Consider the following 18,363-nt stretch of genomic DNA (forward strand, 5'->3'; position numbering starts at 1 on the left):
ATAAATATCACACTTGTATGTCCAATTTGGAGTGTGGGAACACTGTTAGCTATTATATTCTCTTCTAATAAGTTATCATATTGTAATAAGAGGGTCAGATGTTGAATACTTTGATAAAAATTTGACTTAACGTCTAAAAAAAGCCCACATCCCGTAATTCAAAAGTAGCGCCCCATACGGCCAATCCGCACACTGCTTTTGTTTACAGCCCTCCCCCTCGCCACCGCCCCCCTGCGTGACGCGCATGCGCAACAGCCGCTAAGGGCCGCCATTTTGTGCGGAGCCTACTCTGCAAAAGCGGGAGAGGATTAAAACCGCCGGAGGTGAAGGACGCAATTTTACTCCGTCTCGTACTAAAGGAAGAACAAACCCTGGGCTTTCTGTCGAATTCAACGCGAGAGTAAATCACCAAACGCAGGTAAAACAGCGCTACTTTTCCGAAAGGGGGGAGTTTTGCAGGAGCTTTAATCGGCCTCTAGGTGTCACGATGGGGCTCCCAGTCCAGGCGGCTGGCGGGGGGTGTTTGTCTCCCTCTATCGTTATCGAAAATTTAGCAAAAAACATTTATAACCCAGAAGTTCGGGCTTCAGCCCGATTATTAAGCACTATTGAAACTATATCAGACGGCATTTCACCACGATGCCATTATTTAACATCAGGATGTTTGCTTCAATCTTTAGGCCAGGCGTCCATTTTCTGTTTCTTCTCTTTGTTTCCTGTCTTTAGAAACCCGCCGTTTCTGCACGCGCACTTAGCCAACCAGCTAATACGCATCTTAAAGTTAACCAATTTCCAGCCATGCATGTACCAAACAGTTAAGAACAAGCACATAAATTCACAAACGTCAAGTCGGCGAAGTTTTACTCGTAGTGTGTGTTATTTTAAGCCGTAAAATACATTTTAGCTTGCGCCTATCGCCCTGTTCGCGCCCCTCCTCGAACAGTTAAATTCAAAACCGAGACGATGAAACATTGACCGGGTTCGGCGATAATAAAGTCCCATCACGAAGGCCTTAGTTCCCTATTTGGTCCTTATCAATCCTGGAATCCAAAATGACGGAGTTTACGCCTATAGCAGATAAAAAAATAAATGCGCCTTTGATGATTCAGCATCTGTTCTGCCGCCGATACAACCGTATTGCGCAGATTAAAATCAAACGAGGAAGATGCCTTTGCTAAACTATAGCGATAGCCATTTCCGATGAGCAAAACCGAGCCTCGATTCCCAGAGTTTTTCGCCTGAAAATAGCCGAATCGCCGCAGTCGTCGATCTCGGTGCGACCGCTCACTCTTGTTGAAAGACTAACCTCAAGCAACAAACGACTGAAGGGATAAAACTGTAGAGAGCTCCCTCTACAACCCGACTGGTAGTGGTACAAAAACACGATTAACCATCGCAGAATGCCCTCTTGCTGTGGGAAATCATATGGGTGTTTTTAAACGTGTGAACTGTGAAGGTAAGAATAGTGGGACACATTTACACCGTTTTGTCGGTTTAATGGGTTGGTGGCCAATTGCGCGCGATCATGAGGAAGTAGAAGCGAATCGGTTCAGATGATGCTTTCTGGCTCAGAATCAAGAGTGCAAAACGTGGTTTTGGTTTAATAACTCGCGTTCAAGTCGCGAGTTTTACGAGGTTATGTATGGTATTAGTTCTAATGAGTTATGAAAATAAGCGTTTGGTTGGTTGTGTATTAGTGTGTGTATACAATATATGAACCCAAAAGAGTGATCCAGAAAAGAAAGCTGTAAGTATAAACTGAAAGTATGTTTGATTTTGCACATTGATGGATTGATTTTTTTTGCATCCCAACAGGTTGAGTTAGGTAGTAAGAAGCAGAGTTGAGACAGGTAGCACGTTCACCGGAGACAGAAAGTGGTGGAGGCAGGGGTAGAGAGATGAAGTATTCCTTTTTGATGCAGGTAAACTCACAGTACTCTATACAAACACCAAAATCATGGAAACCTATGGAAGTGCCAACTCAACTCTTTTGTTCACCATTTGCAAGGTTGATAGCAGCCTGTCTCAGTGTGTGTATGTAAGTAAACGCATCAGATTGCAGTCAGGTAGGAAAACTTTAGTATCTTTCGTCTAGTGTTGTGTTCTAACTTCACTTTTATTTGCCATAGGTATTACCCATGGAAGGGGGACCGACTGAGGCAGTGGTGGAAGATGCTGGGGATGCTTTCAAGGCCAAGGAATGCAAGACATACCAAAGACGGCGAGAAGATGAGGAAGTGGGAGCTGAATTGCTGCAGGCTGCTGGTTTAGAGCAAGTCCAGGTTGAAGGCGAGCCTGTGGTGGAGGCCCAGCAGCAGTTGGTCGAGAGTGTAGTTAATGTCAACAGCAGTGTTGAGATGATGGTGATGGACTCCCTGGATCCTGCCCTGCTCCAAATGAAGACCGAAGTCATGGAGGCTGCTGTTGGAGCACCTGTTGGCATGGCTGGTGCTGCCCATGAAGCCACAGTCACAACTGTTGACGACACACAGATCATCACCCTGCAGGTGGTGAACATGGAGGAGCAGCAGTTAGGCTTGGGAGAGCTGCAGCTAGTGCAGGTGCCTGTTTCTGCTGTGCCCGTCACTGCCGCCACTGTGGAAGAGCTGCAAGGGACACTGGTTGATGCCACTGCCATGCCTAAAGATGGGGAGCCGGTCATCTGTCACACCCTGCCATTGCCTGAGGGCTTCCAGGTTGGCCATAATTTCTGTTTAGAACAGGCTACGGTTTTCAATGCAGTGTGCTCTGCCTGTCTTGGGAATCTAAATGTTAAATCTTTTCTTACAGGTGGTCAAGGTGGGTGCAAATGGAGAAGTAGAAACTGTGGAGCAAGATGAGCTCCAGGCCCAAGAGGATCAACCTCCACAGCAGGAGGAGGAGGAGATGGCTGAAGTCCAAAATGAAGACCCCACCTGGTCTAAAGATCCAGATTACACACCCCCTGTTAAAAAGGCAAAGAAGACTAAGAAAAGCAAGTTACGCTACAACACAGAGGGCGATAAAGACATGGACGTGTCTGTGTATGACTTTGAGGAGGAGCAGCAAGAGGGACTGCTCTCTGAAGTGAATGCTGAAAAAGTTGTGGGTAATATGAAGCCACCTAAACCAACCAAAATCAAGAAGAAAGGTAAGATTGTGCTCTGCATGCAGAATGAACATATTCTTGTATTAAAATATCACAATTGCAGATCTGTGTTGGGTCTTCTAAATCACTAGATTTTCACTGCTGTGTACAGGTGTTAAGAAAACATTCCAGTGTGAGCTGTGCAGTTACACCTGTCCGCGCCGTTCCAACCTGGATCGCCACATGAAGAGCCACACGGATGAGAGGCCTCACAAGTGCCATCTTTGTGGACGAGCCTTCAGGACTGTGACGTTGCTGAGGAACCATCTCAACACTCACACAGGTACATGGTCTCCGATCAATCAGTCAATTATTGGAAAGGATAATAAATGCTCTAGTGTGTATTAGAAATTGAACAAACCTTTTTATTCTTTCTGACAGGCACCAGACCACATAAGTGCACTGACTGTGACATGGCCTTCGTCACCAGTGGAGAGCTGGTGCGACACAGACGCTACAAGCACACTCATGAAAAACCATTCAAGTGCTCCATGTGTGACTATGCCAGTGTAGAGGTTGGTCTGATATTGTCATAATTAGATTTTGTGGAAAAATGCATGCCCTTTTTGATTTGCTGAATTGTACTAAGCCTGAACATATTTCAGGTTAGCAAGCTAAAACGGCACATTCGCTCCCACACTGGAGAACGTCCGTTCCAGTGCAGTCTGTGCAGCTATGCCAGCAGAGATACCTATAAGCTGAAGAGACATATGAGGACCCACTCAGGTCAGCAGCACTTATCTCTTAGATTATTGCAAACTTAAAAGAAATGACTTGAATTTTAGTAAAAACATTTTTTTTTGTCTGTCATACAGGAGAGAAGCCCTATGAGTGCTATATCTGTCATGCACGTTTTACCCAGAGTGGTACCATGAAGATGCACATTCTGCAGAAGCACACAGAAAATGTGGCAAAATTTCACTGCCCCCACTGCGACACAGTTATTGCTCGCAAGAGTGATCTCGGTAAAATTTAATTTAACAATTTGTAATTTTTGGTGGCTAATTATGGCAAGGTTTTTAATAGCAATGCCAGCTTTGAACATACTTGTGTATTAAAGTTTACTTTTTTTAAAAAAAAATTGTGCCCATTGCAGGTGTGCACCTTCGTAAGCAGCATTCCTACATTGAGCAGGGCAGGAAGTGTCGTTACTGTGATGCGGTGTTCCATGAGCGCTACGCTCTCATTCAGCATCAGAAGTCCCACAAAAATGAGAAACGCTTCAAATGTGACCAGTGCGACTATGCGTGCCGTCAGGTCAGACAGCTCATGAAATAGTTTTAATAGTTCAGCATAAGCATTTGTTATTTACCTTGTTTGACACTATTTAATTTACTCTGTTTTCCTTGCTAACAGGAGCGTCACATGGTCATGCACAAGCGCACCCATACTGGGGAGAAGCCATATGCCTGCAGCCAATGTGAGAAGACTTTCAGACAGAAACAGCTTCTGGATATGCACTTTAGGCGCTACCATGATCCCAACTTTGTACCTACATCCTTTGTTTGCACCAAGTGTGGCAAGACCTTCACTCGCAGGGTATGATACATTTCAAAGAGGTCAGATGAATTTCATGGTTCCACTGGATGCATTAAATGTGTTTAACAAATTGAATGTCTTTTAACAGAATACCATGGCCAGGCATGCAGAGAACTGCAACGGTATGGATTCTGGTGATGGAGAGAATGGATCTCCACCCAAAAGGGCTCGTGGTGGCAGAAAGAGGAAGATGCGCTCTAGAAAGGATGATGACGATGATAGCGGTGAGTAGCTTGGCTCTAGTTTTGCTGCTATGCTGGGGTGACTTTAGTAGTTGAACAAATTCTGAGTATCTGAACTTGTTTTAACCCGTGGGTTATCAGAATGGAATGCATATGATTTGTGCTGAATGTGAATAATTTCTCTAAATGGTTTTATGAAAGCTTTAACTATTGCCTGAATATTCAGATGAGCATGGAGAACCTGACCTTGATGACATTGATGAAGAGGATGAGGATGAGCTTCTTGATGATGAACAGATGGATGTGGAACAGGCTCCACCCAGTGTTCCCATCCCTGCACCAGCTGAACCTCCTGTCAAGAGGAAACGGGGCAGACCCCCCAAGAACACACCCAAGGCTTCTCCTACAAAGTTAGTCGCCAAATCAACCACAGGTAATGTGTATGTTTCTCTGTATCAAGACAAACCAATCAAAATCTATTCAAAAATCTACATAAACTAAATGACCCTCTCTGCTTCTCATTGCAGCTGCTGCCATTATCCAGGTGGAGGATGAAAGCACAGGGGCCATTGAGAACATCATTGTGAAGAAGGAGCCTGAGGGCTCTGATGCAACTGTAGCTGCCCAGCCAGTGGTGGAGGAAGTGGAGGCAGTCGAGGCTGGTGTAGAAACAGTGCAGCTAGCAGTCCCTGAAGCTGCACCTAATGGTGATCTTACTCCTGAAATGATCCTTAGCATGATGGACCGGTGATCTGGGGATACGTGCGCACACACAGGCTGATCACACATGCTTGCATAAATGCACATCCCCATGTGTCCCCTCATTATATATATATATAGATATATTTACACACACATGCGCTCACAACGTTTTTTTCTTTTCTCCCTCAACTCCATATTCCACGCTAAATTGTCATCTCCTGCATCAAATTTCTTAAAGACTCCATTGTTCCGCTTCCTTTTCCTATAAAAAAGTTCTTGTCTTCTCATGATGATCACAAAGCTGCGCTTTTCTACTGTTTCTATCACACCAGTAGTTCAACTGCTGAATTTTTTTTGCTGTGTACTTTGTACGTGGAGAGGCAAGATGATTTTTGAGAGCAGGAATGTCTCTGACATTACATGATATGATACATGCACCTAGACTTTTTTTTCTTTAGCCAGCTAACCTTCTGTCTTCTTTTGTCAATTCAAATCTGACATTACCATGGCAATATTGAGAAACTATCATTTTGTGCCTGGTCAAGCCTTGATATCTAGAATCGCTGTCACTGCTGTAGAAATGGGTGTTTTTACCCCCTGTCCAAGAAAATCCTCTCAATGTTTGACATTTATGATGACTTCTATTCGCTGTTTGTTCCTCATGTGCTCTTTCACTGGTCGCAGATGATAATGTTAGAGAGCGTAGAAATGTAGCCGCATAATTATCAAGCCGGGGACGATGACATCCATCCATCCATGTGTTTAAAAAAAGAACCTGCGGTTGATAAATTTGTACAAAAAAGGTAATCTTGGCTAGTCTTGCTTGTAAATAATTTTTATTTTCTGTTTTATTATGAACATTTTAATCTTTTTCTAGTGAATTGATGACCTTGAATGCTAGGGCAATGGCTTTTAACAGTAGTTGTTTGGAAACATGCCACTGAAAGCTTACAAATACTTATGGGGAAAATAAAAGCCTGAACAATCATGTAGGCTGCATAACCCCTTTTCTTTCTGTCCTTCTGTAGCTTGAATCGTTGCATTTGAGTCTGCTCAACTCGCTTTATGGGGAGGGGTTGCTTAATCTTATCAGAGCGTGGCTTTAATATTGTTCCACCTGACGAATAGGCTTCCTTGATGGATTTTGTTCTAGCTTTTGTAAAAGGAGGAAAAGGGAAAGAACTGGACTGGTACAGCAACGTGCATGACTCCAATCATTTTGATCCGTTTTGATGTGGTCGTGTTCCTGACAACCACCCCTAATATTAAACTGTATGTGACCCGAGTTGTTGATTTCATGGGATTCTGGAAGGAGACTTAAAGTTTACAATAGGTTTTTCAGACCACATTTAATTTAAGAAGTTTAATGAGTGTTCGAGGAAGCTATTTTGATACGAAATGTTTCTAGAAGAGGAAGCTTGGATGGGATATTTGTAAAAAGTTGTCACTTGTTCAAAAGAGCAATGTCCTTATTTCTGATTATTTGTTTTTCAGTTTCAGAATGAAGTTTTCCTCCAACATAATTGCATTTAAATTGCTTTCTTTTTTTAAGCTCTTAATTCTAGGTTGATGCTTTTTTGCTCTCGTTTTTTTTTAACCTAGCTGTACTGTTTGAATTTTACAACGATCAGAAAACCAACCTTATAAAGACATTTTATTATGGCTGGGTGGGTTATAGAGGGCCTATAAGGTATGATGGTGTGGAGAATGTATTGCTGTACAGCTAATAAAAAAAAAATATTGTCCTAAATCAATATTTGTCTATTATTCCACTTGAACAGTTGCATGATTTTCATTGCATGAAAGAAACGCAGATAATTTTTTTTTTCTTTACATGAGAAACATTTAAATATAGGTATATGCTCAATCTACATTTTTTTTTTAATATATGAATCTTTCAAGAAGATGAAATGTTAATACATTTTGCAGAAGAAAGTTTATTTTTTTATGTTGGATTACCAGTATGTTATCTAGTAAGAGTAGTTTTAGTAGGGTCGTCACAATTTCCTAGTGAATGTTGTTCCACTAAAGGGAGATACTGAGTACAAAGATTTCCTGTTTTAAAAATGTTTTATTTTAGCTGAGAATTCTTACAGGTTGTTGGTCTTGTTTGTTCCGTTGCTTCTATTGCTCTCCCCTTTTTTGTAAGTCGCTTTGGATCAAAGCGTCTGCTAAATGATTAAATGTATTTTCTTTATCATAGTCATCAATATACAGCATTAAAAGTAAGGGTCACAATACACCTTTTGATTTCTATACAAACTGTAAAACTGACAGAAAACAATAGGTATCACCATTATCACATGCACCACTGACTGAAGCTTTACGTACAAACGTTGTTGTTGAAAGGATTATGTTGTGTATGAAACTGCACATGAAGTGACTGCGATAGGGTGCACTTCATGCAGTTCAGGTGTCACATCCTGTCTCAGAACTATACTCTCAACCTGTGGTTTTCCCCCATAAGTATGAATCATAAAGCAGCAGGATGTGTGTTACATGAGTGTAACACACAAGAGCTGCCAGTGCTGGCCCGTCTTCACCCTGTCACCACCGACATAGTGAACAGACATTATGGCGGCGCTCACAGAGGTCCCATTTTGCCTCAAAGGTAAGGTTCTTGTACAGAGTATTTTGTTTTAGTGATATGCAATTCTGCATAAATGGTTCTGTGATTGATTTACAGAAGGCATAACTCAGTATCTGAAGCCTCAAAGGGTTCAGTTCATGAGTTTGGTGTATCTCAACCCATGCAAGGGACGAGCAGAGAGCAGAATTTTGGTATGTCAGCCTCACCCTCACAATTTTTGTAATATTGAATATATGCTTATTTTGAAAGAAGTCTCTAATTCTCATCAAGCCTACATTTATTTGATTGGAAATACATAAAAAAGAGTAATATTGTGAAATATTACAATTTAAAATATATATTTTTATAAGCTTTTCCAGGATTCATTAATGAAAAGTTAATTTGAACAAATGTATTCAAAATATAAATCGTCTAAAACAATATAAATCTTTACTATCAATTTAACTTGCTAAATAATAGTATACATTTCTTTCAAAAAAGAAGAAAACTTTTGAACAATGTATTTTTTATGTATAAAAGAATCCTGAAAAATGTATCACAGTATATAACAATATTAGGCAGCACAACTGTTTCCCAACATAAATCAGCATATTAGAATGATTTATAAAGGTTCATGTGACATTGAAGAAGACTGAAAAATTGGCTCTTGAAAAATCAACTTTGCTTCACAGAAATAAACAATATTTTAAAGTATATAAAAATGAAAACTCTTATTAACATTGTTAATCAAACAACAAATATTTTGCTTTAATAAAAGCAGCACTCGAGCTGCATGAACTCCATAAGTTTGTTTAAACCCTGATGACTGAGTTCTCCAGTAGGATTTGAGAATGAAATAAAAAAGAGCATCTTGTCTGTACACAGTCACATGATCAGTCATACATTAATTTGAAAGCTTTAGATTCTCCTAGTCTCGTTAGTAATACCGAATTACTTCACTGTAGAATGTGATGTTCATCTTTCTCCACACAATAAAAAAACTGCTCATGGTGCAGAGCTGATGAAATGTGCATGTCTCATGCTCTGCAGAGGATCTGCCTGCACAGTCAGCACTGTATTGTTCGTTTGTGAAACTGTTCATTTATCATTCAGCACTTCAATGATAAATTAACTTTTACAGAGACGAACAATACAATGCTTCTCTCTGTTTAATGTGAACGAGTAAGCACCGAAAAGGCAACAATATTTTTTTGTTTTGGCAAACAGTATTCTTACAAAATTCTGACCAAAATCAAAAATTTTAGGTAGGTTGCTGAACCACAAAAACTGAAAACAGATTTGAGAGTACAACTGAAAGGAAGTAGCAAGCCTGTTATGAGCTCTTTTTGTGTACCAGCAGATGGCACTAGACTCATTTACACTGTTCTGTTGTGTGTTTGTTCTTTGACAGGTGATGTCTCAATGGAGAGCTCATGTATTCCTCAGCAAGCAGCCAGTGAAGGTGGGAAACGGTATCATTTGCTCCTGTATCAGAGCACACAGATATCAGACCGGGGCTGTAGCAATCAGTTTAACTGGGGAGATGTTCGTTCCTCTACTTTTAGATATATGTCTATGTTTCTATATTATAGACGGTTATCAAAGACCAAAACATGCATAAAGACTTATCTAATGTTTTCTACACTGCTGTCTTACACTTTTTGTTTTTATAGTTTCAGTTCACAGTGATCCCAAAAAGTATGTGGACCCCCAAGTCACACTTAAAATTTTCTAAAAGTCACTACATTAGATAGAAAATATCAAATCAAGTAATGCTGTCGATTAAACGACTTTCACTTACATGGCCACAGGTGTATAAAATCAAGCACCTAGGCATGTAGACACTACTGCAAACATTTGTAAAAGAACGAGTCGCTCTCAGGCGCTCAGTGAATTCAAGAGTGGTACCAGGATAGGTTGCCATCTGTGCAATAAGTCCATTCATGAAATTTCCTCAGTACTGAATATTCTACGTTATCTGTTAGTGTTATTAAAGTGTAAGCAATCGGGAACAACAGCATCTCAGCCACGAAGTGGTAGACCATGTAAAATCACAGAGCAGGGTCAGCTTATGCTGAGACGCACAATGTGCAAAGTGCAACTTTCTGTAGAGTCAATAGTTACAGACCTCCAAACTTTGTGTGGCCTTCAGATTAGCTCACAAACAGTGCGTAGAGAGCTTCATAAATCAGCCAATCAGCTGCATCCAGGTCTTACACAACCAAGTGCAATGCAAAGCATCGGATGCAGTGTTGTAAAGCACGCCGCCACTGGACTCTAGAGCAGTGTAGAGCTGTTCTCTAGAGTGACGAATCACACTTCTCTGGCAATCCGATGGACGAGTCTGGGGTGGCGGTTGCCAGGAGAATGGTACTTGCCTGACTGCATTGTGCCAAGTTTGGTGGAGGGGCATTTCGTTCTGGGGTTGTTTTTAACTCTTAAAGCTTCAGCAGACCAATGCAATTTGGACAATTTCATGCTCCCAAATTTGTGGGAACAGTTTGGGTATGGTCCCTGCCTTATCCAACACGACTCTGCACCAGTGCATAAAGTAAGGTCCATAAAGACATGAATGGGTGAGTTTGGTGTGGAGGAACTTGACTGGCCTGCACAGAGTCCTTACCTCAACCCGATAGAACACCTTTGGCTTCAAGTAGAGCAGAGACTGCGAGTCAGACCTCCTTGTACCACACCCATGCCTGACCTTACAAATGCGATTCTAGAAGAATGGTCAAAAATTCCCATAAACACACTCCTAAACCTTGTGGAAAACCTTCTCAGAAGAGTTGAAGCTGTTATAGATCCAAAGGTGGACCAACTCCATATTAAACCCGTGGACCAACTCCATATTAAACCCGTGGACCAACTCCATATTAAACCCTACGGCTTAAGAATAGGATGTCATTAAAGTTCATGTGCATGTAAAGGCAGGCGTCACAAAACGTTTGGTAATATAGTGTAAAATGTTAGCCTGGTTAAAACCTGAACATTCAGTAGTAACTGAGCTACTAATTGTCTGAAAAATGTCAAAAAGGGTTCAAAATGTAGCCTGAAAACAGTAATATAAAGTGGGGGTGCTGAGAGAAAATTCTCAGCACTTGGTGCCCTACACACAGCGCGTGATGCGCATGCTGGGAGCGGCGGCACTGCTTAAAACGATAGTTCACTCAAAAATAAAAATTCTGTCAAATTCTGTCTAATCACCCTCTAGTTCCAAACCCAAATTCTTCTGTTGAGCATAAAAGAAGATATTTGGAAGAATATGGGTACCCCCAAAAAGGTGACAGTAGACATTGACTTCCATAGTATTAAACACATATCTTCTTTTGTGTTAAACAGATGACAGAAACAGGTTTGGAACAATTTGAAGGTGAGTAAATGATGACAGAATGTTCATTTTTGACTGAACTATCCCTTTAAGTGTCCCTCTATGGTTTGAGCCCAATGTGTGTCAAAACAGGCTTTTTAAAATGTATGGGGTATTTTAAAATATAATGCTTAAAATTCAAAGTAATTTTACATGACCACATAGCACTTATTTCAGTACCAATATAGCATTCAACATTCAGAAATCATGTTAGACTTCGTATTCAGAAAATCAGGAATGTGAAATGCATGTGTCTATCATTCTGATGGAAAAAGGAAATTGTCAGAGAGCCAAAAAAATACAGATTGAAAATAACCTTGAACCTGTGAATTGACACTGTGTCCTGAAAATATGCAGCTGATAAAACAAGCAGTAGGTTAGAAACAGGAGGGTCAGTAGTCCAGTATTAACTCAAAGTGCTGAAGGCTGGAATATTTCTTAGTAGAGCTCCATTACACTTGATATTTGTTTCATGCGTATGACTGCTGCTGACAGTACAAACAGCTTGGTTTGAGGATTTTGGACAAGATGGAATGAAGTACACCTTTAAGAGCTGATTGTAAATGTTGATTTGTGAAAAAAGGGCTATTAGCTCTTAATGGAGAGCAGTTGGATACTGAAAGTGCATGAGTCGATACTAGTTCCTGTGGAAAAAAAATACTCACTCCAAAGCTCAACTTCTGTGTTTGAGTTTCAATAAATGACCCAGCCTCCATGACCCCCCCCCCCCCCCCCCCCCCACATTCTCTTCTGTGTTAACTTGTGAGTCACTGTATTTCCAGTGTTATTTGCTGCATCTACATGTCAGAGTATGTGTCCTGTCTCTTGCTGCAGGTGGAGAGTTCCTTTAGTTATCTAGAGATCCATGCCATTTTCATCGACAGTATTGAGAAGGTAAGAGATCTACGGCTACAACACACCACAATGATGATATTCCATGTGAAGCTGCTTGTTAATGTAGTATGGACAGCTGTGATATAATACAAATACACCAATGTATTTTCCCCATAAATTATGCAATTCATTACTTAAGTTCAATCCAGATGTTTTTATAATTAAAACATGTTTAACAATATTTGACCTTATTCTGCCTAAATATGCAGTAAGCTATTTATTTATATTAAAAACAGTATCTTATCCTCACCAAGAAAAATATTACAATTGAAAATAATGGTTTTCTGTTTTAATATACTTTAAAAAGTAATGTATTCCTGTGGTGGCAAAGCTGACAGTTTTAATGAATTTTCAATCACTCTAATATACTGATTTGGTGCTCAAGAAGCATTTATTATCTATTAATGTTGAAAACAGCCATACTTCATCTTTACAGTTTCCTCTGATGAATAACTTTGAAGTTGCAAAAGATCTCCGTCATTTTTGATCAATGTAATGCATCCTTGCAGAATGCAAGTAGAATACAATGTCTCAAAAAACAACATGCTGATCACAATAATATTGTTAAATGTTTTTTTTTCTTTCTGTAAATGATAATGCTTTATAATTATAAAAAAAATGCAAATACATGCATTAAATGTTAAAAAAAACAAAAACAAAAAAACGTTTCTTCTAGTGGTTGAGCGACGACAGATTTTTTTTTTTAAAGTTGAGGTTATTAATGACCAAATAAGTCTGAACCTTGACCTGAGACTTTTTTTATTTGTTTGTTTGTATATTTTGTTTTTATTTTTTTATTGTTTTGAGCATCAATAGAAGAAAAGGGAAAAAAAACCTGAGACTCGAATGCACAACTATGGCATATACATAACAGCTTCTTATTATCTTATTATCTGTCCTTGGGTCATTATATTTCTCACCCATTTCTAAATCTAAATCAGATACAGAGAACATTGCAAAGTAGGCTAAAGATTACATTTGTATGAATGCATTAGTGAGACTTTAGGTGTGAATTCACTCTTGGCCTATCTGGTAGCATCTCTCTATAAATAGTGATGTTGTGGCTTTTAGTTACTAAGAACTTTTCAGTTTAATGTGTGAGCAACCCCTAGTTTCTACAGTTATCAACTTCATAAATCTAGTATCGGTTTTCATATTTTCATTTAAAAACAAAAAAACAAGTGATATATACTTTTTTACTTTATTATCATAGATGTTTTCTTTTGGGATTTAAGTAAATGGGAGTACAAAACCGAGATTTCTTGCAGGTCCCATTCACCACTATAGAAGTTTACCCAGCTGTGATTTCCTTCGCTTCGAAGAACCCCAAAAATGTGAAAAGGGTCTATTAACAATTTTTTTTTTTTACTGTAGTATATCAAGGGTTCAAATTGTCTAGCAAAGGCTACACTGGTTTTGCCACACAAGATTAAAAAAGACATGCGTCAATAAACATTTTCAGTGGCAGCGTATGGCGTGTGAAAGTAGCTTTTGAACATGATCGACCCGAGTTCGAATCCATCTTTTATCAAGCTCGCTCTTCTCCCTTTTCTCATCACATATCAGATTGGAAAGATGTTTTTTTTTTTCAATAAAAAAGTCTTTAATGACAAAGTGTGTGTTGGGTAGGGTTAGTGGTAGGGCTTTTTTGTCCCAATAAGTCATCATCCATTTAACTTTAATAAATATAATAATTTACACTGTTATTATTGCATCCTGTTAATCTACAACAATACTATGTACAAAAAGTGTAAATAGTATCTGCAAATATATAGGCATATGTATAAATAGCATCTAACATCTATTTGTACTTATTGCAAAGAACTGCAACTTTTATAATGTAAATAGCTTATCAGTAAGAACATGCTGCTGTTGTCACTAAGTGTACAGAAAATATATTGCTATTTTCACCAAAGTCTTCATATACATAGGAAGACACACTCCGATTATTTTTGAATGGGAGAAATTGCAACGCCAATGCTGAAAGAGCCAATCGTTGAGTTATTTAATCTAATTAATTTAATTTAATTTATTTATTTCTGCTGCCGTTAGAAACTCCGGTTGCTATAGAAACAGGCAGTGTTCTGACTTCTGCGTTTAGAATTGCGCATGTGCATTCACTCTGAAGTTGGTGCAGTCAGTGGAATGGACTCTTTAAATTTTCGCGCTGTTATGGCAGCGTCTGTCACATGACAATTCCATCATGGCGCATGTAGTACGTCCGGTGTCATGAGAAATCCTGTCCCCCTGTGAAATAGTGTCCACTTAGGACCCAATGTGGTAGCTGTTTTAAATGCCTGATCAAAAGCTGTTATCGCGATCAAAAGCTGTTATACATGGTTCTGGACAAGCAATTGTTTAAAAATAAACAATGAATTCATTGTCATACAAAGTACACACAAACAACATTTATTTTAAATATGTAAATGATTGCTATAATGGGAGCAATAACATGCCTAACATATTGTAATTTATTTAAATTGATTAAGTAAAATAATACCAATACAAAATCGTAACATAGTAATGTACCTATAGGCCTAATGTAAATAATTGTAATTTAACAATTAAGTGGGGCTAGGGCTTTTAAGATGTAGGGCAGGCTAAGTGCAACCGTGGTGTATAAACTAAGCTAATCGGGTAGCTGTATCCTATGCTAGAACATACGCTAACTAAAAAAAAACAAGCATTAAGAACCAGATATGCTTTATTTCACTACTTATAGCTTTGGTTATATACTAGTATATGAAAAACAAAAATGATTTGCAAGACATTAGAGACTATTTTAACACAATTTAAACGACAAATATCAAAACACAATTTTGTAAGAATTGTAATCAGGCTCAGATTAACCATTAAAAGGTCTTTCAGCCCAAAGAATCGCTCTGTGTGTCCTAAGCGGACACTATTTCACAGGGGGACAGGATTTCTCATGACACCGAGCTCCATTCATACTACCCGTATTCATACTATATTGAACATACTTTTTTAACGGATAGTACGTTCTAATAGCAAATAGCTGCTGCCTTTTGGGTTCTTTTTCTGTGTAAGTTGCTAACATATTTATAGTTTAATGTAAACATGATGTAGTTTCAAAAACACAGGGAAGTTGAGGTCATTTTTCAACCCTGATGTTTTTTTTTTTTGGATGAGTAAAGCCTGTGGTTTTTAAACTGCTACAAATGTCAAGTGGTTGGGGGCACGTAATGGGGGTTCAGTACTGTTTATCTAAAAAACAACAACATCCTCTTTAAATCAGACAACCAAATAATAATCATAATATATCATTCCTTACATTGTGTTTGTGTTTGTGAGGTGGTTATTGATACAGACAGGCAGAGCTACTCTCTTAACCTGATGTCACTAAGAGACCTGGAATCTGTGGTCAGCCATGTCACCGCCTCACTCAAGAAGATCTTTCCTGATTCATCGCCAGGGTGAGTGATCGGAGAAACATCACAGAGGATCACAGCTAAACATAAAGCATTTCATTCATTCGTTACAGATTTCAATGCTTTTAAGGAAAAATATGATCTGATCCAGTCGTGAATTGTGCTTCAAAAATGTTAATATGCAAAAAAGTGCAATGCAGCTGACCAAATAACCATGCATAGTTAGGACCGCAAAACAAGGCTTATTAAAAATTGTTATTGACGTCAAATTCGATGTGTCCAAACCAGCTCATGGAAGCATGGCCTGACCTCATCCTCTTTTTTTTATCCATAAATTATGGAGTTGTCTTTTTAAAATCTTAAATTCAATTCATATTATTTCTAATAATACATTTTTTGAGCAATCATTTACCTTAAAAATAAGCATATGGCTTTAAAATATTGTTAAATATAATGTGAACGTTTCTCTATACATTTTAAGGCAATTCTTTTTTTTAACTGTCTTGTTAAAAATAGATCGCTTAAAGTTAACAATTTAGCTGTAGTTTAAAAAAATATTTATATTTTTCTTTTAAAATTGCTTAGATAATTGTAGTGTAAATATAATTAGAAACAAAGAAGTGTGTTTTTTCAACTCTGATTTCTGACCAATAAATAAAAATGAAATGACCCAGACTACACACACTTTATTATGGCCCCTATTGTGCTATTTAAAGGTTCCTAATTTTGTTTCGGATGTCTCCTATAATAGGCTTGCTTCATCCAAGGTTAACAAAAAAAACATGTACATTTTTTTCGTAATATACATTGCACAATCACCTCATTTCTCAAAGAGTCTAATATAAAACCTCATTTCTCAAAGAGTCTTAATATAAAACTATTTTGCCATGAAGTGTATATTGAATATGAGTTCACTTGCAACAATTATTTACACGCTTGTGCTGACCATATTGTAGTTTGTGTATTGGATATCTGGTGTAAAATCTGGGTCCTGAAGCAGCACCACTGATTTCATCAATCATTGTAAAAAACAACAACAAAAAAACAAGGATGATCTCTGATACCTTAAACCATAGGGTCTTTACCAATTTGACTCACTTCTTCTGGAAAGTTTGATCTTTTAACAGATTTATCTGCCCACAGACGGAACAAGCATGACCTTTAAACTACTGGTTATCTAATTACATCAAGTTCCAATGTAATCATCATGTGTATAATATATTATCATTTCACTGACTGGAAATCTAAAGAAAGAATTTGTGTTGGCTGATGTGCTTACACCGATCATACACTTCCTTTATCCCCTTCCATCTTTTTCTTGCTTTCAGGAAGTTGCTGAAGAAAATCCCTCCTGATCTTCAGGAGCGGTTATATAGTCTTACATCCAGAGTTGAAGAACATGTGAATGGATCAGTTGGACCATGTGGTCAGATGACTGTTGACAATCACATCTAGATATTACTCCGATATCAAAGTGCTTTTGTGTGATTTCTTTATGCTCTTTGGCCCCTTACAGGAGGCTTTTCGGACACCTATGCAGCGTTGTGTGACTTCAATGAGTTCCCATGCTGTGTGGAAGTTCAGTGGGTCTGTGGTTGTAACACAAATCAAAATGACTACGGCTTACTAAGCATGGTTTTAAGAACTTGTTGCTTTTGTTTCTAGGATGTTGATAATATCTACCATGTTCAGAACTGTCGGGTCTTCAACCTCGTAGACTTCAGTCATTTAGACAGCAGGTAAAAAAAGTATAGACTAAAAAACAATGCATCATTTCTAATATCTAAATATATATTTACTTTTGAATATGTAAAACTTTAATATACAATACCTTTCAAACGTTTGGGCTCAGTAAGATTTTTTGTTATTGAAAAAAAGTATCTTATTCTCATCAAGGCTACATCAAAAACAGTTAAATAGTAAAGTTAATAAATATTATTACTAATTAAAATAACTGTTTTCTATTTTAATGAATAAATAGTAATGTATTCATGTGATGGCAAAGCTGAATTTTCAGCATGATATTCTAATGTGCAGATTTGGGGCTCAAGAAACAATTCTTCTTATTTTCAATGTTGCAGTTGTGCTGCCTAATTTGTTTTGTGGAAACAGGATACTTTGATTCTTTAAATGGAAAGTTAAAAAGACCAGCATTTATTTGAAACATACACTTTGTTACCATATTAAAATCTTTACTGTCACTTTTGATTTTATTTAATGTATCCTTGCTGAAGAAACTATTAATTGAATAAATTGAATAATTGAATAAAAACTGACCCCAAACTTTTGAAAGAGAGTATTTTAAATATATAAATTGATTTAATTCATACCCTTTTAATATAAAAAATAGTTTATATATATATAATTTTTTTTTTTTTTTTTTTTTTTTTTTTATAATAATAACCTGTTAAAATGTGAACAGGGACTTGGCTTTAACAGTGGGCGCTCTGTCCTTCAATCAGTGGTTTACCAAGATATGCAGCAAGGACTTCAAACTGGTATGTATTAAAATTACTGGGCCAATAATCATGAATACTTATGAAGAAAGCTGTTAAAGGTAGGGTAGGATATTTTTTTGAAAGCATAAGATTCCA

The 18,363-nt window shown here is 38.1% G+C and overlaps 2 protein-coding genes across 9 annotated transcripts in view; both read left to right on the forward strand.

Annotated features, from left to right (window-relative positions):
• Window positions 1–261: 261 nt before the first annotated feature.
• Window positions 262–7,300, forward strand: ctcf (CCCTC-binding factor (zinc finger protein)). 5 transcript variants are annotated; one of them, XM_067418877.1, is made up of 14 exons: window positions 262–418; window positions 1,816–1,922; window positions 2,009–2,038; window positions 2,130–2,696; window positions 2,791–3,130; window positions 3,240–3,410; window positions 3,509–3,642; window positions 3,733–3,853; window positions 3,943–4,092; window positions 4,224–4,384; window positions 4,484–4,666; window positions 4,755–4,890; window positions 5,075–5,281; window positions 5,376–7,300. In XM_067418877.1, exons 2-14 carry the CDS (start codon window positions 1,899–1,901, stop codon window positions 5,597–5,599), a joined length of 2,448 nt encoding a protein of 815 aa, XP_067274978.1. In that variant the 5' UTR covers window positions 262–418; window positions 1,816–1,898; the 3' UTR covers window positions 5,600–7,300. The 5 variants fall into 5 exon arrangements, with proteins under 5 accessions (XP_067274978.1, XP_067274979.1, XP_067274980.1 ...); XM_067418878.1 differs by lacking the exon at window positions 2,009–2,038; XM_067418879.1 differs by lacking the exons at window positions 1,816–1,922; window positions 2,009–2,038 and having other exon boundaries at window positions 263–418.
• An 809-nt stretch (window positions 7,301–8,109) lies between these two features.
• The window catches only part of carmil2 (capping protein regulator and myosin 1 linker 2), a 58,188-nt gene continuing 47,934 nt past the window's right edge, over window positions 8,110–18,363 (forward strand). For all 4 annotated transcript variants that reach the window (XM_067418892.1, XM_067418893.1, XM_067418894.1 and 1 more), the window contains exons 1-9: window positions 8,110–8,161; window positions 8,237–8,331; window positions 9,531–9,581; window positions 12,321–12,380; window positions 15,693–15,814; window positions 17,098–17,195; window positions 17,286–17,356; window positions 17,435–17,508; window positions 18,192–18,267. In XM_067418892.1, the coding sequence (XP_067274993.1) occupies window positions 8,125–8,161; window positions 8,237–8,331; window positions 9,531–9,581; window positions 12,321–12,380; window positions 15,693–15,814; window positions 17,098–17,195; window positions 17,286–17,356; window positions 17,435–17,508; window positions 18,192–18,267 (684 nt within the window). In that variant the 5' untranslated portion in view covers window positions 8,110–8,124. The remainder of the gene's footprint in view (window positions 8,162–8,236; window positions 8,332–9,530; window positions 9,582–12,320; window positions 12,381–15,692; window positions 15,815–17,097; window positions 17,196–17,285; window positions 17,357–17,434; window positions 17,509–18,191; window positions 18,268–18,363) is intronic.

This window comes from Pseudorasbora parva, chromosome 16, assembly GCF_024679245.1.
Source record: "Pseudorasbora parva isolate DD20220531a chromosome 16, ASM2467924v1, whole genome shotgun sequence".
Lineage (NCBI taxonomy): Eukaryota > Metazoa > Chordata > Actinopteri > Cypriniformes > Gobionidae > Pseudorasbora > Pseudorasbora parva.

Excerpts from the sequence above, each read along its gene's own strand:
- ctcf (XM_067418876.1), top strand. The coding sequence starts at position 1,958 with ATGGAAACCTATGGAAGTGCCAACTCAACTCTTTTGTTCACCATTTGC. Across the intron at positions 3,131-3,239 it reads AACCAAAATCAAGAAGAAAG|GTGTTAAGAAAACATTCCAG; the intron begins GTAAGATTGTGC and ends TGCTGTGTACAG. Across the intron at positions 4,891-5,074 it reads GGATGATGACGATGATAGCG|ATGAGCATGGAGAACCTGAC; the intron begins GTGAGTAGCTTG and ends CTGAATATTCAG.